Source organism: Phalacrocorax aristotelis, chromosome 7, assembly GCF_949628215.1.
Source record: "Phalacrocorax aristotelis chromosome 7, bGulAri2.1, whole genome shotgun sequence".
Classification (NCBI taxonomy): domain Eukaryota; kingdom Metazoa; phylum Chordata; class Aves; order Suliformes; family Phalacrocoracidae; genus Phalacrocorax; species Phalacrocorax aristotelis.
This window is the reverse complement of record NC_134282.1, coordinates 33,493,066-33,507,359: the sequence shown is the minus strand read 5'-3', so window position 1 is coordinate 33,507,359 and position 14,294 is coordinate 33,493,066. Positions and strand designations below refer to the sequence as shown.

Genomic DNA, 14,294 nt, shown 5'->3' with positions numbered 1-14,294 from the left:
GCCAGGTGTTGCAACTCATTGCTGGGGAACTGAGAATGATCATGCTGAGATCAAGACACCAAGCAAGTCTCAGCTTGGAGTTAATCACTAGATAATGTATTTCTGAGGTGGGTGAAAGGGCTCAAACTCTGTGTTTACTGATGTCCAGGGAAAAGACTCCAATGGTCTTCACCAGGCATGGGTTAGGCCTGGCCATTGTCATTAAATGGTCATGTAACATGACCCATAGAGCCAACTCTTCTTCCCTCCAGACTTGTGGGGAAGATCTGTGGTTCCTGTAGATGCCTGTCTCATCTGCCCCTTCTCAATCTCTTTTAGTAGATGACTATCAGAGCATTGCAGTCGTCCCTTTCTCCCGCTACTACCTCAACTGTCCCATCGAGTCCCACTATGCCACCTACAACTGGTACCACAACAACAGCCTCATCAAGACCTGCAACACCACCCACCCCCAGCAGGACTGCTTTCACTTCATCCAGAACGTGAGCCACATTCACTATGGCCATTATGTCTGCATCTCGGAAGAGGATGGCTTCAGGCAGGCTCTGGTGAAGGAGCGCCTGGTGAACCAGCTCAGGTTCATGTCCCAGAAGGGCCGGGCCACCATGACTTTTGGTTCTTGGCTGCAGCTGCTCTTGATGGTGCTGTTGCTGGAGCTCTTCCACTGAACATGACAGGACTGTGTTCCCACTGTTCTGGCTGCTGCTGCTCTTCCTGCACTTCTTGTCTGCTCCTGAGGCAAGGTCTCTGTTCTCTTAGCTACTCCATGGATCTTTGGCTGTCCCAAAAGCATTCCTGGGTACAAGAGTTGTGGTGAGGAAGATGTGACTGCAAGGCCAGATGGAGTAGGGTTTGGGAACAGGGAGGGAAGGGATACCCTAACACGTGGAGGATGTTCACAGTACCCAGCAGTGTGAAGGGAGTGGTGTCAGCCTCTCCCTGAGCCTGTGCTGGTAGCTCTGTACTGGTTATAATCCTGAGCCTACCCTGGGCACAGACGTTCAGGGGACTTCTGCCAATGTGCATGCACTGATCCTCAGGGCACAATGACTCCTCTCTTTGGGAATGTGCATGTGATGAAGAGGAGGAACCAGCCCTTGGCCTTTCTAACTGGTTGATCTGCGCTTTATTCCGAGCGGGAACTGATGCCTCCAAGGTTTTGGTGGCTAAATACCTGTTTGGGTTGGCAAGCAGCTGAACACTCAGAGTGTCACATCTGAGTCCCCTTCTGGTCTGGAGAATTGAGCTCTGGAAGGGTTTTAGGGTTTGGTTTATTGGGTTTTTTTACAGTTGGCTTTGACATGGGAGGGAGATCGGGAACTAGTGCTGGAAACCTGCAGGCAAGGGCAGGCACAAAGTTAGCAGTTTGCATGGAGAAGCCTCAGAAAATTATTAGCTTTGGGGTGCGGGGAAGGACAGACTGAAGGGGACAGGAAGGGAAGGTGGAAGCAGAGCCCAAACCAGACTCGGGGAGACCCTGAGAAGTTTTAAACGCACAAATCCTCTGCAGGCAGCTAAAGGCATTTTTCTGTGGGCAGCAGGCAGCCCCTGCTCCCGGCACTTCTCCTGTGGGAGAGGTACGGGGCTTCCTCAGGGAAAGAGGCGGCAGGCTGCCGATCTCAGGGCAATGCCCATGGGCTCAGGGGGGCTGTGGCTGTCCCCACTGCCCAGAGCAGATCTGCCTCTCTCCCTTGCAGTGAGGGGACAGGGGAGGACCAGGGTTTGCTTCTTTTGGGCTTTGAGGTCTCCAAGCAAGACTAAACTGTGAAAAAATGGGATGCTCTGTCTGCACCTGTGTGCAAGGCGTGATCCCACACCTTGTCCAAGCCTTTTCCCAGCCCTCTTGAGCACCAGAATGCCCCAGCCTCAGGCCGTGTAACAGAGGGGGCAGTGTATCTCATGCTTCCAATAACCTGTCACAGCAGCACAGCTCCTGCTTTGTGCCTGCTCAGAGACACTCAGGAGTGCCCAAGGGGTCTTCTTGGCAAGGGGGAGAGAGGCCACGTGCCTCTCGTGACTGCAGACTATGGACAATGGGCCAGAGCTTTCTACTGCACTACACTTCCAAGATACATTCCCCCCCCCCCCCCCCAAAATCTAGCTTCTTAACATCCCTTCTCAAAGCACTTTAATAAAACTATTAACTAATTAAAAGTTATTTATTATGAACTTGTATGTAACTGTATGATTTTATAATATTATAGAAAATGGGTTCAAATTAGAGAAGAGAAAAAGCAAACAATACAACAGCTACCAAAATAAAAATCTTTCATTGCTGTGACCAAAGTGAAATCACTGAAATAAAGAATGGAAAAGAGCAGGTGAGTGCTGGGTTTCTCATGAAGAGTTGAGGGATGCTGCTGTGACGGTGGCTGGGGCCTCCCCTTTCCTGCTTCACCCATGATTAAAGGGTCCCCTCACCCACTTCCATGTTTTACCTGCCTCTTCTCTCCAGTAGCAGCCCTAGCCTGATGCCAGGCCACCCCTTGTCCTGTGGCCTTGCTGCTCCCACTTCAGGCTGGCACCATCGGGCGTGGGAAGCTGGGCAAATTCCCACTGGAGAATCCCAAGGAGTGTGTTAGCAGCACCCTGCTCATCACCACCCGCTGCCTACAGAAAGTGAGGGATATAAATAGCAGTGGTGGGTCCTTGTGGGCATGGAGCCATCATGGCACATTCTGCCTGCTGCTCTGCTACTCGCCAGGAGCTGGGGCAGGCATCACGATGCTCCTCTGCACCCTTGGCTTTGATGTTGGGAATGGCTTTTAGGGGGGCACGCATGGGCTGCCTGGCTGACAGCCCATGAAAGGGAGCGGTGCTGAACTCACAGCTCTCTTTATGCTGGTTTTGGGGGAAAATGAGCTGATGGATGATAGCTTGTGGGGGAGGGGAAGGCCAGGCTTGGAATGGAGGGAAGAAGGGAACAAGAATTCAAGCTTTAAAATCATGCCAGCAAAAGCAGGAGGGAACAATAAACTCCCCCTTTTTCAAACCCTCATCAAAGCACCTCAGCACAAAGGCAGAACCAGTTGCAGAGCCCAGCAGACTGGTTGCAGCGCTCAGTCTCTTTTGCAGGGCTTTCAAAGGTTTGCGGCTTCATCTGAACCCGTGCCTAGCTGCCTTTCTGTTCGCTATTCTTAGCGGTTGCTGCTGGCCCTGTTCCTGCAGGTAGTGTCAGAAAATATTTAGGCACTGGTAGTTGGGTCGGAACCTGCTTGAGCTCCAGCCCCACTTTGCAGCAATGCACTGGCAAGCTTCTTTTGCAAAGCATCAGAGGTGATGGGGGACCAGCTGGGGACAGAGGGACAGCAGTGATGGGCAGCTCTGTCCCCTGGGACCTATGCTAGATGTCCCGACCCAGGATTTGCAGGAGGGTTTTGCAGATCTCTGACCTGCAAGGCAGGGTTACACAGCTGAAAGTGAAAGCCTCCCCTGCCTTATTTCTTTCTTAGCACTGGGTTTGGCAGAAAACTCCCCACTGGCACTGGCAACATATGTGGTAGCAGCATCTTGACGTAAAAAAGGAGAAACAAGCCTGAAATGGAGGCGGGTTTCAGGGGAGCTAAAACAAGAAGTGTGATTTCTGGCAGCCCCCACCCCCCTGCAGTGGGAGGAGGTGGGGAACTCGCCCAGGACGGGAAGGGAGAGAAACCCAGTGCCCAGGCATTACCACTAAGGTGCTGTACGCGGATACTGAGACGCTCGAATTTCCAGCTCTGTTGCTGCCAAGCATTGGATTACCAAAGCTCTAAAACCCCTGAGCACTGAAGCGTTTCATGGTGCCCTGGGAAGAGACGAGTGGGAGGGCTGGGAGCCGCGCACTACAGTGATGCTGAAACCCCCTGGGAGCGGGTTGAAAGCGATAGGCTGGGGCTGTGCGGGGTCCATGGCTGTGATAACACCATTTTGGCTCCCCTGCCTCCATTTTCTTGCCCAAGAAGCGGGTGAGAGCCCAGGACTGAGCACCACAGGGACAGCCCTGGGTCCCTGGGTGACACAGAGACCCCAGAGACCCACGCACAGGCTGCAACAGCATCCCCTTGCCAGCCTTTGCAAGTGGGTCCCCATCCCCGCTCCCTGGGGACAGCCAGGACAAAAGATGGAACCTTTTGCTAAATTACCTGAATAAAGCTGCAAGGACCAAACATTTCAGGCTGTGTTTTATTCTAGGCCACATTTCCCCTTTTCAGATCATAAATACAATGAGCTGAAAGTTGTGGGCAAACACATGCAGCAGGATTTATCACAGCCTTTGGGGCCACTGGAGGGAAAAACTGCGTGGGGAGGAGAAAGCCGAGGCCTCGCTGCCCTCACCCTGACTGTGGCCACATTGTTTGAACAAGTTATTTTGAGAGCCTTGTTTCAATGGGAGCAGGCATACACAGGAAGGTCAGGTAGTGCAGCAGCTTCTCTGGGCTTCCTCTGGCCCAGGCGGAGGGGGTGGATGGCCGCAATCTGAAACAAAAGCCTCAAGAGCATTTGTTTTTTCCCAGGGCTGTTTTGGGGGGGCTATTTCTTCCTCCAGCCTCGCTGGAGGGCTTGGAGGCTGTTCTGGGAGGAGGGTTTTCTGGGCAGGACAATAGACCCAGGAAATCCTGTATCTGCCTGAATCAGCAGCTAGTGAGAAATCCCACAGTATCTCCTCCATGCAAGCACCTGGGGTATGCACTGACCGTAGGCTCATCCAAGATGCTGTCTCCAGCCATAGTATCCCCCTGGGAAGCCTTTCGTGGTGAGATGGGGTACAGAGCAACCCCAGAAGGAGCCAGCTGGAGCCTGGGATTAGGACACCCTGACGACCACACCTGGTTTCATGAAAGCTGAGATCCCAGGGATGGAGAGGGGAGAGGTGCTGCCACACCAGGGCAACATCTTCCATCCTCCCCATCGACTAGCCTGAGCACTCTCCTGGCATTCTTGTCTTGCATCTTATCTTAGGCTCAGCCTGTCCAGCACACACTGTCCTTCCTGGCCACGTCTGAGCTGTGGTTAGAGCTGGAGCTGGCCCAGCAGCACTCCCACATGCGTCACCCCCGGGGCCAGCTGTCCCACGGGTGTCCTACCCATCCTGCACATCCTGCCTGATGCAGCTGGTGCCACCACCTGCTTCCTCTGGGACTAGCTGGCAAAGGGGAGACATAAATAGAGCGTCTGGATCGGGTGCCCAAAACCATGCTGCCCACCCGGCTTGCTCCCAGCTGCCTTCACCCCTCACTCCTCTTTATCCGACCTATTTTTCTTATCAGTGAAGTGGCAGCTCTGTTTGCAGGGGGTGTTTGCTGCCCTGCAGCCATTTCCCTTTTCACTGAGGTTCTTGGGATTTAACCAGCCTTGGGCAGGTGTCTGTCTGTCCGTGCATGGCTCTGGCCTCCTTTTGCCCGTGGTCCACACTGGTGCATGGACGATGTGGCGTGAGTGATATTACTCCACCAAGGCAGGTCGGGGCCAGCTGTGGCAAGCAATGTGAGTGGGAAATCCAGGCGTTTACTAGAAATGAGATGACCTAGGAGATGCTGGAGGAAGTTAAACTTGGAATAAACCAGCATGCCTTCCTACCACGGGACCACGCTCTTCCTCCCCGCAGCTACACATGCAACAGCTTTTCCCTTCCAGCCATGAATTTCTAGCCAGAGATCCCTGAGGGTTGATTGCAGCCAAAGTACACATCCCATCAGGGTGAGATACCCCACCCCAGCTCAATGGAGACCCCAAAAGCCACACATCAGCCTGGCGATGTTTAGGTCCGGGACTGCATGCAATAAATTAGTAAAAGGAGATTCAGTTTAATGGAGCAGGACAATAAAACCAAGCTAGAATTGCCCCAGTTTCAGATTAAAGTTTGTCCTGGCTGGGTCCGTCCTCCTGATGAGATGCTCTGGGTGTCCCCAGCAGCTCCTTAAGCATGATACACTCAGCCCCAAGTGCCTCAGGGATGCTGCCAGACATGTGCCAGGTCATCCCCTTCTCTCTGCTCCCAGGGGAAATCCTCCAGCAAGAACTGCTTGGTCCTGGCTACAGTCTGTTTGCAGCTGAAAGTTTTCTCTTTTTCAACATAATATTATGAAAATGAGTTTTCGTCCTCCCCTCCAGCCCCAAACTGAATCACAGGGGGTTTCTGGGCAAGAGTTTTACTACTGAAATTTTCCCAACTGCCTTCTTGTAGGCAGGAGCTGAAAGCTTGCAATGAATGGATTTGCTCATGCAGAGAGTGGGGAAGACCCCAGGCTGAAATCACTGCAGAAAAGAAAAGCACTTGCTGGAAAATACATGAAAAACACCATCCTTCCCAAGCGACAAGTGCAATCAATGGGAAGCAGAACAGCGTCGGTCCACATATGGATGAGGGCTGTATTTTTAAGGTAAGAAAGCAATGCAGTTAGCTCTATGCCCGTTTCCCAGCCACTGATTTCACACCTGCTCTGCTTGTCTCTCCATCCCAGTGATGTGATGCAGTCACTTTATTCTCCCCACCAAAACAGAACAGCTGCCAGCATCACCCTGGCTGAAGTCAGCCCCATCCCGGCCAGTTCCCCTCGGCTTGGGGTGGGTAGAGGTGTCTGCAGCAGTGTAGAAAGGATGAGCCACTCCGCCAAAACACCTTCCCTCTGCTAAATCACTGCAGTCTTGGCATTGCTGGCCCCAGGTGCCTGAGGCATGAGGTCAAGGAGAGGGATTTTCCAGGGAGGTTGGGGTCTCACTGGGGCTGCGGCTGCAGCACTGACTCATCGAGGTTTCTTGCCACGGAGCAGAAAGCTGGGGGATTTCTCAGAAGCCTCTCAGAGGCGTGATTTAGCAGTGCAAAGGTGTGAAGGGGATGGGCAGTTAGTCGCCCTGCTCTCTGGGGAGGTGATACACAACTGGAAAGCCCCACGGGTGGAAAGCGAGAGCGTGACCCCCATGGATTCCACTACCAGGTGGAAACCCCGCTAGAGGGACACTCCTTGCCCCAGCGTGGATTGCATGGCGAGAAGGCCACAGAAGGTGGGAGAGACTCTCTGTTTTGGCTCATCCAAAAATAGTAGGTCATATGTCTGAGTCATCTGAGTTTTGTGGGCAAGGTGCTGCCTGCAGGAGTGGAGGAGAAACAGAAACGCTTCCTCCCATTCAAGTGCTGCTTGCTTTGCTCACTGCGGAAGAGGCCATCAGCAAAAATGGTCAGAGCCCCATCCCTGCTGAGTTTTCTGCTGGGTGGGGAAGGAGTGATGCTGTGGGGTTCTGAGCACCTCTTTGACCTGTTTCCTGCCACCCCCTGCTTTCCGTCAGAGCCCCCCAGCCACGCAGGTTCCTGCAGCCACCGCAGCAGCCATCTGCTTCCTCTGCAAGTGGCATGCTCAGGGGCTGTCAGAGAGGGGAAAATGTGTCATGTTTCCTTCATGCTGCAGGGGTGGCACCTCCACTGGGGAGGTGCCCCAAAAATTTGGAGCCCTCCCAGGGTGGGGGGGCATGGAGGGAGGAGGGGAAGGCCCCCATGGGAGATGTGCGTGGGACCCCTTGGTGGTCTGGGGGCAGGCACAGGGTGGCGGTGCCCATGAGCTGGCTCCCCACACTCTGGGGAGATGGTAGAAAGAGGGGGTGCAGTGGTGATGAGTGCGATGGGTGGCTGTCCCTTCCTGGGGGTGGATCTGGGGGCCAAAGGTGCCACCCAGCCCCGCATGAGGGCAGAGCTCAGCCACGTGGGCGTGTGCCCCTCTGTGTCCCTTGGGCCCATGACTGTGTTTTCACAAGCACCAAAGTGACCAGACTGCTCTGGACTGACCCCATTCCTACGGCCCGAGGGGAGGCAGCAGGTTCCACCCAGGACAGTGACAGTGAAGGGGTGAAGGACAATGGGGTGACAGTGTGCCACCATGTCCCTGGAGTGTGGAGCTGCTCCAGGGCACACACTGAGCTGGCAGATGCTCACCCTGGGTGGGCATCTTCATGCAGATGGTGGCAGCTGGGACAAGCGATGGGTGGCTGGGACAGGCAGGGACAGACCTGGTGCCTTGGGAGGGGACAGGGCGCATGGGGCAGGAGGGGACAGAGCCGTGCCTTGGCAGGGGGCAGGCTGTACGAGCCGGGGAGGGAGGGGTCAGGCCGGTGGCGGTCCCCGCTGCCGGCGGCAGCAGACGGGGCAGGCGCGCCCCCCGGTGTCCGCCGCCGTTCTGGCAGCCGCCGCGGAGCCCGGCTCAGCATCCTCGGCCGCAAGCATCCCCCGCTGCCTCCTTGCTTCTCCCAGTTCCCAGGGAAAATGAAAACCTAAAAAAGGTTTAAAACCAGAATAAGCCCAGCAGATCCCTCCTTGAGCTCCTCCTCCTCCAGGCCTTCAAGGCCGTGGGATGTTGTCCCCCGGGGACACCCAGGTCACCCCAAGAAAATCGTTGGGACCCCCAGAGACCTGTCTGAAATCCTGCACCCCACCTCTAGGGACACCCCAGGGATCCTCAAGGCCAACTCCAGGGACACCCCAAAGGGATGCTCTAGAAAAGGCCAGAGGCCTGCCCCCAGTGACCCACCTCCCTACTACTCTCTCCCACACCCCATTGCTAACTGGTCACAAGTGGGTATTACTGGGCCTGGGGACAAGGCAGGGTGTCTGCACTATGCTCAGGGGAGGGGGCCTTTGTCCTCAGCTCCGTGGGGGCCATGACACCCCAAAATGCCTCTCCCTCCAGGGAGGGGGGATGTTTGGGGTTCCTGCACTAAATGGCAGTCGATGCTCTGGGATAGGAGAGCCCGGGAAGCGGGGGCCCTGCCTCCCCTGCCCTGGAGCAGGTGGACGTGAGTCACCCCTGATGGTGTTCAAGATGTTCCAATGTCTGTCCCCTTCTGCGGTGACCCATCAGGCCTGAGCTTTATTAAGCCTAATCCGTGCTATTTTGTCCCCTAGATAATTTTTGTCATTTATTCTGCAGACAAAACATTTCTCCCCTTGGCAGCTGGGTTTTCGTTTTCAGTACTTGCAACAGCACTTCTTTTTATTGGGGTGGCACATGCCACCTGGCAGCGTTGCCCTTCGTCACCCCACACCGCTTGAGATCAGTGCATCACGTGGCAAAGCCCCCTACAGCAAGGCTGGGAGAGGACGATGCTTGCCAAACGCGCTTGCTGTCCGCAATGTCAGTTTGCCTTGGTGCTGGGGCGAAACGCCCTTCATCTGTCCCGTCCCTGACTCATCTGGAGGTGGGTGGGAGCATCTTGTCTTGAGTGACGGCCGAGGGAGGATAAGAGCTAGGCCACCCTCGCCTCCCTCTTCCACCGCCTGCTCCCATGCTCGCCCGGGCTGTACCCAAGCCAGGCGCCTTGCGGGGATGTCCCCCTGCCCATGCCAGGGGATGCCACCGGACTCAGGAGGCTGCCACCACGTTGCATGCTCCCCCCAGCCCACCAACTCCTCGACCCTTTAACCAGCTGCCCGGTGACTGGCGAACCGGCTGGCTCAACCTCTACCGCTTCTGGCAGGAGGGTGGTGTGCACAACGTCCATCACATCATGGCTCGCAAGTTCCAGCAGTTTGGGCCCATTTACAGGTGAGGCAGCATCTGGCCCCAGCATCCCCCCTCAGCTGCCTGGCTCCAGCAGCCTTTCCAGTCCTGGATGCTGCTGCTATTCCCATCCCGCTCTGGGTGAGAGGGGGGTAAATAGGTGGCTGAACTGCTGGAGCAGCCCCACTTGCCATGTGCCAGCCAGGCTCAATGCCATGGGGAGGGGCAAGAGGGGAGACCCACTTGTACCTTGCAGATGTTGAACGTTGGGAGGAGGGGGCAGCAGGGCTGGAGAGGGGCTTTGCCCACCGTGATGTCCCAAGGTCCAAAGCTGACATCCCCAGGCAGAGGGGGATGGGTGGGGGATGGGGGTGGTCCAGGTCCAGCACACTCCACTGTGACTGCCTGAGCCCTGGGGGCCTGAGCCTGGTGCTGAGCTGCTGCATCCCCTGGGACGGGACCTGCAGGCAGGATTTTGGGGGGTGTGAGGGGGAGGGTGGTTGATTTGGGGTGCTGAGGGAAGGTGGTTAATCTGGGAAGATGTGTGGCTGCTGAGGGATGCAGGTGGGGGGGGCAGGGTGTGTGGCTGACCCCCCTCCATACATTGGCAGAGAGAAGCTGGGTATCTATGACAGCGTGAACATCATCAGCCCCCAGGATGCTGCCACCCTCTTCCAGGTGGAGGGGACACTGCCGGAGCGCTTCAGCGTGCCCCCCTGGGTGGCTTACCGTGACTACCGCAACAAGCCGTATGGTGTGCTCCTCAAGTGAGTTGGGGGACTAGGGTGTTCCCCTCAATATGGGGCTCCCACGTTGTATCGCAATAGCCCCAGCACACAGGGTGGTGAGAAGCTGGAGCATCAGGAGGGTGATGGGGATGTTGGCTGGCCCTGTGTTTTGGGGGTCGCATCCTCCGGGGGAGGATGGGTGGCAGGATGTGTCTCACCCTCCCCCATTTTGGTGTCCCCCAGGACAGGGGAGGCCTGGCGCTCTGACCGCCTGATGCTGAACAAGGAAGTGCTGTCGCCGCAGGTGGTGGAGGGTTTTGTGCCTCTGCTGAGCAAGGTGGGCGAGGACTTTGTCCAGCGGGCACAAGCCCAGGTGAGGAATAGCGGCCAGGACTGCTGGACGGCTGACTTCACCCACGAGCTCTTCCGCTTCGCTCTGGAGTGTGAGTGTCAGGGGCATGAGTCTTTGCATGACATGCCCCCCCGCTGAAACACCCCTTTGCAGGCTGCCCAAGATGGGCAACATGCTGTATTTCCCCCAGCTTCATCCTCAGAGGTGGGCAAACAAGCTTCTCCCCCAAAGCCATATGGTCTAGAGGCATGGCCTCTCTCCAGACAAGTAGAGAACATCTCAACGCTGTTGATAAAACGCTAGTTTATTATCTACCACTCATCACCTGGTAGATAACCCTACCCAACACGGGATGCCTCCATGGCCCCATGATTCTTGGAGCGAGGAGGAGGCCAAGCCGGGTCCCCGCAGCCATGGAAAGGCTGGAGTTGGCTATGGGAGGGTGGAGGGGACGGGGTCTTCTCTGGCCAGGTCCTCTCATTGGTGCTGTTCTCACAGCTGTGTGCCATGTGCTGTACGGGGAGCGGCTGGGGCTGCTGCAGGACTTCGTGGACCCCGAGGCGCAGCGCTTCATCGATGCCGTGTCCCTGATGTTTCACACCACCTCACCCATGCTCTACGTGCCACCTGCCCTCCTCCGCCACCTCAATGCAAAAACGTGGCGGGACCATGTCTGGGCCTGGGATGCCATCTTCACCCAGGGTGAGTGCTCGTCCTGCCTGCACCTCACTGTGTCACCCAAGGCCCCTTTGAGGACTTGCCTTCATAGTGCAGTGTCATCAGCGTGGCAACCTTCTCCTGGGTCCAACTACCCAGCACGGGGCCACCAAGGTCAGGAAGGCTTTCCACATCTGGAGCTTGTGGGATGGAGCAGTGGGGAACCATCCAGGAGCGATGAAGGGCAAATGATGGGCATCATGTTTAGAGGAGCAGCTCTCCCAGAGGGCCTTGTGGCCTCAGAGAGCTTTTGGCACTGGGACAACCCCCCTTGGGCATCCTCACCCCCCCCACCCTCTGTGCCCACCCAGCCACTGCTAGGTCCCACAGCAGGGACCGCAGTCCCAGGCTGCTGCAGCAACAACTGTGATGGAAAAGCCACCAGCATGAAGCAGTGATGTCCTAAGGTGACACATCTGGTGCATTCTTCCTCCACCATGGCCCTGGGTGAGGAAGGCCGTGCCATGTCTCTGTGTCTCCTTAGCGGACAAATGCATACAAAATGTCTACCGGGACCTACGGCTGCAACGCAGGAGCACCAAGGAGTACATGGGCATCCTGTGCAGCCTCATCATGCAGGACAAGCTGCCCTTGGATGACATCAAGGCCAGCGTCACTGAGATGATGGCGGGTGGGGTGGATACGGTAAGGAGCAGGCAGGGTTGTTGGGCAGGGAGAAGGTCCTGGCTGGTGTTGAGCCTTGCTCTCCTGTCCCGCTCCAGACCTCCATGACACTGCAGTGGGCCATGTTCGAGCTGGCACGGTCCCCAGGGGTCCAGGAGCAGCTGCGGGCAGAGGTCCTGGCTGCCAAACGGGAGGCAGCGGGGGACAGGGTGAAGATGCTGAAAACAATCCGGTTGCTCAAAGCCGCCATCAAGGAGACGCTCAGGTGAGGAGGAGCCCCTGCTGAAAAACACCCCCAGTCCCTTCCCTCCCCAACTCTTTGGCACTGCTGGGGCATCATGCACTTGAGGTGGGACGTGGGTGGGCCAGGCTGTCCCCAAAATCAGATGCGTGGGACCTGTCCCTGCAGGCTGCACCCTGTGGCGGTGACCCTGCAGAGGTACACCATGCAAGAGGTCATCCTCCAGGACTACCGCATCCCTCCCAAGGTGAGCATGGCCACCAGGGCCCCTCTCACCCTGACCCCCTTTGCCTGGGGCTCTGGGTGGAGCTGGGACATGGAGCACAGGTGGGTGATATGGGGCAAGCAACATCAGGCTCATCTGGGGCTGGATCCCAGCCCTGCACCTCCTTCCTGCACCCCAACTGTTGGTGAAGCCCCTGTGGGGAGCCCAGACCCATGGGGCTGATCCTTCCCCACAGACGCTGGTGCAGGTTGGTCTCTATGCCATGGGCCGGGATGCTGAGGTCTTCCCCAAGCCGGAGCAGTTCAGCCCCCACCGCTGGCTGGCAGCTGGCCCCAAGCACTTCAAGGGGTTGGGTTTTGGTTTCGGACCCCGCCAGTGCCTAGGTCGCCGGATCGCCGAGCTGGAGATGCAGCTCTTCCTCATGCACGTGAGCATCATCCTGCTGGGGACAGTGGGAACTTGGCACTGGAAGGGACCGGGGAGGTGGCACATGGGTGTTGGTACCTCCAGTGTTTTCCACCTGCTCTTTTCTCCTCCATCCCAGATCCTGGAGAACTTCAAGATTGAAACTATGAGAGTGGTGGAAGTTGGGACCAAATTCGATCTCATCCTGATCCCGGACAAACCCATCTACCTGACCTTACGGCCACTTGAATTCCAGGCATGAGGAGCCCAGTCCTGGGTGACATGCAGCCTGTCCTGGTTTGGAGGACATCCTCATCAGCCCGGCAGGCGCTATCAGCTTCTTACAGCCAGACTCCAGCACGGGGGTGTGATTTGGGGGACGGCTGGGACGCTTTCACGGCCACAGCCTTGGCTTGGTGCATCCCTGCCTTTGCTCCAGCCTGCTCAAGGCTGTGCTTACGCCATGGGGGAGATAAACCAGAGCAATCCCAGCCCCGCTGTCGCCCCTGTAACCTCCAAGGTATTACAGGGTGGGTGGGTGCTGCTGCACCCCTCCAGCTGCTCGGGGGTCCCCAGAGACCACACCAGGGACTGTGGCCATGCTCCCCAACACTCTAATACTTTGCTTTGCCTTAAATTTGCTCTGTAATTTCATCATATGAAAAAGCACTGTCTGCTCTTTGCCAGCATTAAGTTTCTCCATCTCTCTTGCTGGGCATGGGCTAAGGCAGGAGGGCCATGGGCTGGGATCTTCTCAGGGGGGCCGTGGGGATCACTGGCAGGTTCTGGTGGGGAATGGGAAAAGGTTTCAGGGAGCTGTAAATCCACTCACACCCCATCCCCCCACTCCACCCCTCCGGCTGTGGGACATTGGCTGTAGATAAGAGGGCTGTGGTAAGAGAGTCTGGGATTGGTGGGAGGGGTATCCTGGGATGCTGGGGGGGTGGGGGTGGTGTTCTGCAGCCCTAGGAACCACCCTCCCACCTCCCTCCTGCCCAGGGTTCTGCAGGGAAACTAAGGCAAATTCTCCCTAAAGTGGGGGTGGGCATGGAGACTCCCTGCTATTCCCCCTCCTCAGCTGCCTGAGTGCAGAGGGGTGGCTCTGACCCCTGCCTCCATCCCCCTGGCAGGAAGCACCAGCTGTCAGACCCCATGCAGGGTGTCCCTGGTCCCCCCCAGGGTGCTCACCGAGGTGGGGGCATGGGGGAAGCCATGCTCCTCCTCCAGCAGACGAGTGCCGAGCTCGTGCTTCTCCCGTCCCCACCTCCTCGCCACCTCCTCCAGCTGGGACAGATCCAAACCAGGCTGTCTGTCTCCAAAGTGGGAGGGCAGAGATGCTGCCCACCCTGGCCCGAGACCCCAAGCTCCCCACCATCAAGAAGGGTGTGGGAGGGCGATGCCCACCTGCCTCTCCAGCACCTGCCCACGGACTTGTGCCTCTTCCAGCCTGGCCAGCAGACACAGCTTCTCTGTGCCCCCAAAACCACCCTGTGGGCCATGAGACAAGCAGGAGTGGGGAAGGGCAATTCTGGATTAC

At 57.0% G+C, this 14,294-nt stretch overlaps 3 protein-coding genes across 7 annotated transcripts in view; 2 read left to right on the top strand and 1 right to left on the bottom strand.

Annotated features, from left to right (window-relative positions):
• Positions 1 to 2,286, top strand: part of SEMA7A (semaphorin 7A (JohnMiltonHagen blood group)) — a 33,266-nt gene extending 30,980 nt beyond the window's left edge. For 2 of the 4 annotated variants that reach the window (XM_075099851.1, XM_075099854.1), the window contains exon 14: positions 322 to 2,286. In XM_075099851.1, coding sequence (XP_074955952.1) covers positions 322 to 668 — 347 coding nt within the window. In that variant the 3' untranslated portion in view covers positions 669 to 2,286. Of the gene's footprint in view, positions 1 to 318 lie in introns of all 4 variants that reach the window. The other 2 variants (XM_075099850.1, XM_075099852.1) reach the window with 1 other exon arrangement.
• A 3,882-nt stretch (positions 2,287 to 6,168) lies between these two features.
• On the top strand, positions 6,169 to 13,445 carry CYP11A1 (cytochrome P450 family 11 subfamily A member 1). Of its 2 annotated transcripts, XM_075099849.1 has the most exons (10): positions 6,169 to 6,359; positions 9,442 to 9,509; positions 10,076 to 10,231; positions 10,436 to 10,635; positions 11,043 to 11,246; positions 11,746 to 11,906; positions 11,984 to 12,150; positions 12,295 to 12,373; positions 12,588 to 12,779; positions 12,897 to 13,445. In XM_075099849.1, the coding sequence occupies exons 1-10, from the start codon at positions 6,336 to 6,338 to the stop codon at positions 13,017 to 13,019; spliced, it is 1,374 nt and encodes a 457-aa protein (XP_074955950.1). In that variant the 5' UTR covers positions 6,169 to 6,335; the 3' UTR covers positions 13,020 to 13,445. The 2 variants fall into 2 exon arrangements, with proteins under 2 accessions (XP_074955950.1, XP_074955949.1); XM_075099848.1 differs by lacking the exon at positions 6,169 to 6,359 and having other exon boundaries at positions 9,250 to 9,509.
• Positions 13,281 to 14,294, bottom strand: part of CCDC33 (coiled-coil domain containing 33) — a 29,998-nt gene continuing 28,984 nt past the window's right edge. The window contains 4 exon segments of the mRNA XM_075098378.1: positions 13,281 to 13,417; positions 13,420 to 13,542; positions 13,958 to 14,066; positions 14,162 to 14,245. Of these exon segments, the coding sequence (XP_074954479.1) occupies positions 13,281 to 13,417; positions 13,420 to 13,542; positions 13,958 to 14,066; positions 14,162 to 14,245 (453 nt within the window).